Source organism: Cynara cardunculus (assembly GCF_001531365.2).
Source record: "Cynara cardunculus var. scolymus isolate 2C chromosome LG 14, CcrdV1, whole genome shotgun sequence".
NCBI lineage: Eukaryota > Viridiplantae > Streptophyta > Magnoliopsida > Asterales > Asteraceae > Cynara > Cynara cardunculus.
Window position 1 is genome coordinate 10,497,536 of NC_037541.1, and position 7,803 is coordinate 10,505,338.

The 7,803-nt window shown below is 42.1% G+C and overlaps 1 protein-coding gene across 1 annotated transcript in view; it reads left to right on the top strand.

Annotated features, from left to right (window-relative positions):
• Nucleotides 1-1,119, top strand: part of LOC112526422 — a 6,810-nt gene extending 5,691 nt beyond the window's left edge. Inside the window, exon 2 of the mRNA XM_025136705.1 lies at nucleotides 982-1,119. Coding sequence (XP_024992473.1) covers nucleotides 982-1,119 — 138 coding nt within the window. The remainder of the gene's footprint in view (nucleotides 1-981) is intronic.
• The last annotated feature ends 6,684 nt before the right edge of the window (nucleotides 1,120-7,803 follow it).

A 7,803-nucleotide genomic window follows, 5' to 3' on the forward strand; every position in this document is an offset into this window, starting at 1 on the left:
CTTAGCCCCGATGGCTTGATAAGACTTATAGAATAGCAAGCAGATAGTTGACCGTGAGTTGACTTTTATAGTCCTTAGAGGAATCTATCATTTATGTACTATTCGCTATTATAAATTGTAGGGTACCAGTCAGCACCATTAAGTAAGCAATCGACGTTATCAGGTGAGTCTTCATGAGATTTACACTGGGATGCATACCTACGTATAAACTTATTTGCAAGCATTATATGATTTATATGATGATGGTACAAATGCATRATGTTTCAAGTTACATACATGATATGTTTTACATGTATGACGTTTTTATGATCAGTTGYATGCTATGTGTTTAACCAGTTTTCGAATAACTCTAGCATGTCTTCTATATCAAAGTTTGATCAGTTTTAGTGGGTGRGCATTTGACCAAAAAGTCACATGACAAGTGGCACGACCCARYMATGAGCGTCTAGGCAGATACAGTCGGACAACTCAGGGAATGYCRGTGACTAAAAGTCACGTGACAAGTGGCACGACCCAGTRATGAGTGTCTAGACAAGAGCAGGGCTGACGACTCAGGGAAWGCCAGTGACTAAATGACTCGTACCCGGCAGTTAAAATCATGAGATCTCATGTGTTCAGTATTGCATGTTTTACAGAAATTGCATGTTACAAGTTGGTTTAAAATTYACAAGTTGAAATGTATGACGTACAATGATTTATGCACGAAAACCATGAACTCACTGAGCTTTATAAGCTGACTATAGTATGCATCTCAGGCCCAGGTAGTTCGAGGACGGATACGGGCAAGGGACAGGCATAGGGAGTTGCCTATTGTCATCTTGTTTTAGTCTTTTGTCTAAAATGCACTGTAATGATCTTTTGTAACTCAACCCCAAAAGTAAGTGGGTTAGAACTTGAGTTAAGCTTGATAATTTCAAAGACTTCCGCTGTAATAGTTCAGATGGTTTTAAATTAGCCATCTTTTTGGGTGTATTTATGAAGGAAAAAGATTCAGATTACGTAACATTTCTCTTGAATGAAAATGAGGGTGTTATACAAGGGTTCACCCTTGGCAAAACACCTTGGGCGGTGGAGTTGACCACTTTCCTCAAGTTGACCTTGCCACCTCTAATCCCGTAATGGAAGAGGAAACCCCGGAGTCAAGAATGATGGGCACAATGATGAACGCCATGAACATAGCTATGGCCCAGGAACAAGAGTTCTTTATGAGGTTGTTGGAGGATAGTGATGCTAACAACCGTAAGCATGAAGCAGTTGCCGAGAATGTAACTATTGTAGGATCTGGGGGTACCGGAAATGGAATCCCAACCCAGGAATTGGCGATGATTGATGCAAGACAAGTGGGAAGGGTTTGCTCCTACAAGACGTTTTTATGTTGTAAGCCACCAGAGTTTGTGGGGACAGATGACCCCGTGACATGCATGAATTGGCTTCGAGAGATCGAGCAAGCCTTCCGAGCTTGTGACTGTGATAAGGGACAAAAAGTGAGATTTGGCTCTCAAATGCTAAGGGGTGCAGCTCTTACCTGATGGAACATTGTCATTTCAACCATGGGGGTTACGGATCTGGCCAAGATGAGTTGGACCATGTTCAAGAAGAAGGTGTTGGAGGAATATTGCAACGAGCAAGAAATGGACCGCATTGAAGAAGAGTTCCGAACCCTTAAGAAAGAAAATTTGTCGATAAGAGACTACACATGACTTTTCATGGAAAAGCTGAACTTAGTGGGGCATGTGGCTCCTACGGAGAAAGAAAGGATGAAAGCTTACCTCAAAGGATTACCTACAGACATGATGGTGATGTTCAGGAACTCCAGAGCCTCCACCCTTAGGGAGGCAATCGAAGACGCGAAAGTCATGGAATCGGTTTATGTTAAAGAAAGAGAAGAGAGAGTGTCAAGTGGTGAAAAGAGAAGGTGGGAAGGTCAATATGCGCCTTCCAAGAGGCCCAACCATTTCAACAACAACAATCGTGGGACCTATCCTAGACAAGAGGCCAAGTGGTGTCCCAAATGCCGTAGTAAACACCACGGCCCGTGTACCACCAACCCTACTCCCATAAGATGCTTTAAGTGTGGGAAACCAGGCCACTCATGAAATGAGTGTTCGATCAAGGGACCCATTTGTTTTGGATGCGGAGAGCCGGGTCACTTAAAGAATGATTGCCAGAAATTGAAAGCGGGAGGGGACTAGGGAAGAAAAGAAAGTACCTCGAAAGCAGCCGGCCGAGCTTTTCAGATGACGGCGGAAGAAGCTAAGGCATCGACGGATGTGGTGTCGGGTACATTCCTTGTTAACTCCGTACCTGCTCATGTGCTTTTCGATTCAGGTGCTTCGTGTTCTTTTGTGTCCACTACATTTTATCAACATTTGCATATGCCCCTTAGTGCACTAGAAGACGCCCTGATCGTTGAATAGCAAATGGTAGTCGAGTCCTGGTGAGTGAAGTTGTCAGGAGTTGTGTATTGGGGATCGAGGGAAAAGAATTTTGGGTAGACCTCATACCCATGACTATCGGCGGATTTGATGTCATAATTGGAATGGATTGGATGATAAAGAACCAATCGGAAATCTTATGTTCTAAGAAGTTGAAACGAATTCCTTTACCGGACGGGGATGCAGTGCTAGTTTACGGAGAGGGTAGAAAGGAAAATGTAGTACTCCTATCCATGGCAAAGGCACGCAAGTGTCTAGCTAAGGGATGCCCCTCGTTCATCGCATATGTGTTGGATACCAATCTAGAAAAAAAAATTTGAAGATGTGAAAGTAGTTAGCCATTTTCTTGACGTATTTCCCGAAGACTTGCCCGGTTTATCACCCGATAGGCAAGTGGAGTTCAGAATCGATCTTATTACGGGAACCGCTCCAATTGCTAAAGCACCTTACCGTTTGGCGCCATCCGAGATGCAAGAGATGGCGTCTCAATTACAAGACCTTCTAGAGAAAGGATTTGTTAGACCGAGTTCATCACCATGGGGAGCTCCAGTATTATTCGTAAAGAAGAAAGACGGCACCATGAGGATATGTATTGATTACCGAGGACTCAACAAGGCAACCGTGAAGAACAAATATCCTCTTCCTAGGATTGACGACCTTTTCGACCAACTTCAGGGAGAAAGCTGCTTCTCAAAAATCGATCTTCGTTCGGGATATCACCAAGTTAAAGTGAAAGAAGATGATGTGGCAAAGACAGCTTTTAGGACGCGATACGGACACTATGAATTCTTGGTCATGCCTTTCGGTTTGACGAATGTGCTGGCGGTATTCATGGACTTAATGAACAGAGTGTGCCGACCATTCCTTGACAAGTCAGTAATAGTGTTCATTGATGACATACTTGTTTATTCCAAGGACGAGTTGGATCATGAACAACAACTTCAAGAAGTTCTCGAAGTGTTAAGAAAGGAGAAGTTGTATGCAAAATTCTCCAAGTGCGACTTTTGGTTGAAGGAGGTTCAATTCTTGGGTCACATTGTCACTCAGGACGGTGTGAAGGTAGACCCATCCAAGATTGAGGCGATGATGAATTGGGAACCGCCAAAGAGTCCATCAGAAATCCAAAGTTTCTTGGGTCTGGCGGGTTATTATAGGAGGTTCATCCAAGATTTCTCCAAGGTCGCTTCTTTCTTAACGGCATTGACAAGGAAGAATGTGAAGTTTATCTAGACTGAAAAACAAGAAAATGCTTTCAGAACTCTCCAAAAGAAATTATGTGAAGCCCCGATCCTCTCCTTGCCGAAAGGGTCTGAAGACTTTGTAGTTTTTAGCGACGCTTCGAAAATGGGGTTGGGTTGCGTTTTGATGCAAAGGGGAAAGGCGATTGCCTATGCGTCAAGGCAACTCAAAGATCACGAGAAGAACTATCCCACCCACGATTTGGAGTTAGCAGCAGTGGTGTTCGCCTTAAAGCTTTGGCGACATTACCTTCATGGTACCAAGTGCATGCTTTTCACTGATCACAAGAGTTTGAAGTACATTTTCGATCAGAAATAATTGAACATGAGGCAACGTCGTTGGCTCGAACTGCTCAAAGACTACGATTGTGAATTGTTGTACCATCCGGGTAAGGCAAATGTAGTGGTATATGCTTTGAGCCGAAAGGAGTACGGTAGTGAGACGAAAGTTGTACTCACCAGAATCGATATAGTGTCCAGTCTGATCGATCGAATCAGAGTGGCACAACGTGAAGCACTTTTGGAAGAGAACCTCAAGAGTGAAATATGATGAAACAACGCTTACTTCTGACGAAGGATGGTCGTGGCTTGAAGTTATTTCAAGGGCGTATCTGGGTACCCAAGATTGGAGGCAATCGCTTACTGTTACTAGAAGACGCGCACAAGTCCAAATACTTCATCCATCCGGGTAGCACCAAGATGTATCGGGACTTGAAATTGACATTTTGTTGGCCTGTTATGAAGTTGGATGTGGCTCGTTACGTGGAGAGGTGCGTGACTTGTTTGCAGGTGAAGGTGGAGCACCAACGACCTTATGGTAGTCTTCAATCCTTGGAGATTCCCGAATGGAAGTGGGAACATATTACCATGGACTTCGTGACCAAACTGCCGAAGACTCTAAGAGGTCATGACACGATATGGGTAGTGGTTGATCGGCTGACAAAGAGTGCTCACTTCTTAGCAATGCGAGAATCGTTGCCAATGGACAAACTTGCCAGGTTATACATCGATGAAGTAGTTTCGAGGCATGGTATACCATTGTCAATAGTGTCAGATCGGGATAGCCGATTCACCTCCCATTTCTGGGGCGGCTTGCAGAAAGAGTTGGGCACGAGAGTGAAGTTGAGTACAGCTTACCACTCTCAAACCGATGGTCAGAGCGAGCGGACCATCCAAACCCTCGAAGACATGCTTAGATCGTGTGTTATCAACTTTGGCAAGAATTGGGATTCTCACCTACCCCTTATGGAGTTCGCTTACAACAATAGTTATCATTCTAGCATCGGGATGGCACCTTTCGAAGCATTGTATGGACGGAAATGTAGGACTCCTGTGTGTTGGCTTGAAGCGGGTGAGAAACAATTCGTCGACCCCGAAATCGTGCAAGAAACGACCGACAAGGTGAAGTGTATTCGAGAACGCTTAAAGGCAGCACAAGATCGACAAAAGAGTTATGTAGACAAGATGAGCCGACCTATGGAATTCCAAGTGGGCGACCGTGTAATGCTAAAAGTGTCCCCTTGGAAGGGTATTATTCGTTTTGGAAAGCGTGGGATGCTAAGCCCCCGTTTCCTTAGACCGTTTAAAGTCTTGGCTAGGGTGAGACTTCAAGCTTACAAATTAGAACTACCACCTAACATGGCCGAAATCCATAACACATTTCATATGTGTTACCTTCGTAAGTGTTTGGCGGAAGACGAAAGCGTAATACCACTTACGGATATTCATATGGATGAGAACAACCGCTGTGTTGAAGAACCGGAAGCCATCTTGGAAAGAAAGATCAAGGTGTTGAGACATAAAGAGATTGTCATGGTTAAGGTACAATGGAAGCATCATTGAGGGTCAAACGTGACATGGGAAGCGGAAGAGGATTTAAAGAGGCGTTACCCTCACCTTTTCTCATGAACTAAAATTTCGAGGACAAAATTTAATCCAAGGTGGGAAGGATTGTAACACTTGAGATTTTTCTCATATCTTTGTACCGTTCACATCTTGGGTTTCCATCTCGTTAAGTGATGTTTACGTGTTTATATTAGGAATTTATAAACCCTTTTAATTAAAAACTTTATTTTATTTTATTTTTATTTTTAAAAAAAGAGGAGAAAAGTGGAAGGGGGGGAGGGGGTGTTGCCTCCTGGTCCTACCCCAAGACCCACCCACCTTTTAGTGGGGATGCTTCTTCCCAAGAAAAAAAAGGAAAAAAGTCAAAAAGGGGGGAGGGGGCTGGTCGTTGGCAGGGAGAAAAGAAAGAAGAAGAGAAAAGAAAGAAGAAGAGAAAAAGGGAGGAAGAAGAGAGGAAGAGAGGAAGAGAGGAAGGGGGCTGCCATTTGCATCAAGACCACCATTTTTTTTGCCTTCCGTTTGTTCTCAAATTTCAGGATTTCTCCTAAATCTTGCAAGGTGAGTTCCTACCCCTTTTAGAAGCTTTATACTAATTGAAAGTTATGTGCTATACTTATTCTAATATTCTAGTTCTAAGTAATTATTTGCTTGGTCGATATAGAGGTTTTAGGTCAAAATGGTGAATTTGGGGATCATGTTTATAATTATAAGATGAGTTTGGAAAAATGGTTCTAACCACTTGGTAAAGTAATTGTTTTAAGGTAAGGTTGGTGTTGGTCCCGTAAGGGTCTACAAGAAGAGAAACAGTTTGTAGAAAGGGGGGATGAATACAAACACAATATTTTCAAATTTAAAATATATATCGATAGAGAAGATCAATACAGATTTTACAAGATTGTTTGCGGAAAGATAAGGTAATAAAAACCTATCTAAACAATCTTTGGTTACACACAAAACTTTAACAATTACAAGAAAAGAAGTTGCTAAAAGAAAAATCATTTACTTAAGCTAGAAGATGCTTGAAGTAAGAATAAGGTTAGAGAGAGATGCGCGCTCTCTGCATGGAGAAAAAACACTTTTATTTATACCCAGTACATTAAATGTCCATTTAATGCAATATGGTAGGTTTAGAGTGCGTGTCAAACCTTAAGAGGAATGCTTGTCCTTTGCTACAGTGAATAGTACAAAAACACTATTTCTGAGCAGACATCCTTACCTAAAGTTGGTGGACAAAGAGTCGACTAATCGGCTCCGTACCGTACTAACTTTTGTAAGGGTATGGGTTTTGTCATTTGTGTGCATAAAGACAAGACAACAACAATCGTGCTAAGCAAGCTTCCTTTGATCGCTGAATGCTGGAATGACCTGAAGGTCTCATCATCATTCGTTGAAGCTAGAGCAGTCTTCACACATATCTAGACAGGCTTGTAATCATTGAATGCCGCTTCAGATCACGTACTCGTCGGTCTCTAATCTTCAGTTTCAGTCGTCGACGTTTGCTGAAGGTTCTTTGGTGTGAGTGTTGTCTTCTTGAAGTATTGTTGTCTCTGATAGATTTACAATGCAAGTTCTTCAGCGACCACTGAATGTACTCAGTGAAGATCGCTGGAACTGAAAATACAGAAACACAAATACAACGTGAAAGAGAAAAGGGATTATCATCAAATTACTGAGAGAGATGATCAACAGTTGGTCATAACACTCTAAAACCCTCATATTCTACTTTTTGGAGCTAGTCATTGACAAAATGGGAATGTTATGTAAAAATTTGAGTGATGTACAAGTGGTTATATGCTTATGTTAACGCATTTAAGCATGTCATTAGAATGTAATGGGTTTGTAGGCTTGGAAGTCGTTTTATTATATTTGTGTGAAGGATAGTGTAAATTGGAAATAGACATTGCGATTATTATGTAATCTTCAAATCACCTTCACATTTCCACTCGGAAATAGGCATTGTGATTATTATGTAATTTATGTGATAAAGAGTGTAAGATCACGACCGACTACATGACTGGTTTAGGTTGATGTCGATGGTATTATACCTGTAAGTGATGCTCTATAACGTTGATCTATGATTTACTTTGTGTTCCATCATAATTAACGGTAAATCGGGTCTCCCCCGTCATCTCCGGATGTTTTGGTTCCACCCCAAGACTTTGCGAACAATTTATTCACCCGGTATTGTTTAAGGTTACGTTATTTATATATATAAATATATATATACTAGTGGTGTACCCGCGCGATGCAGCGCGGGTAAATCACAATTCAGAATCATTAGTTTG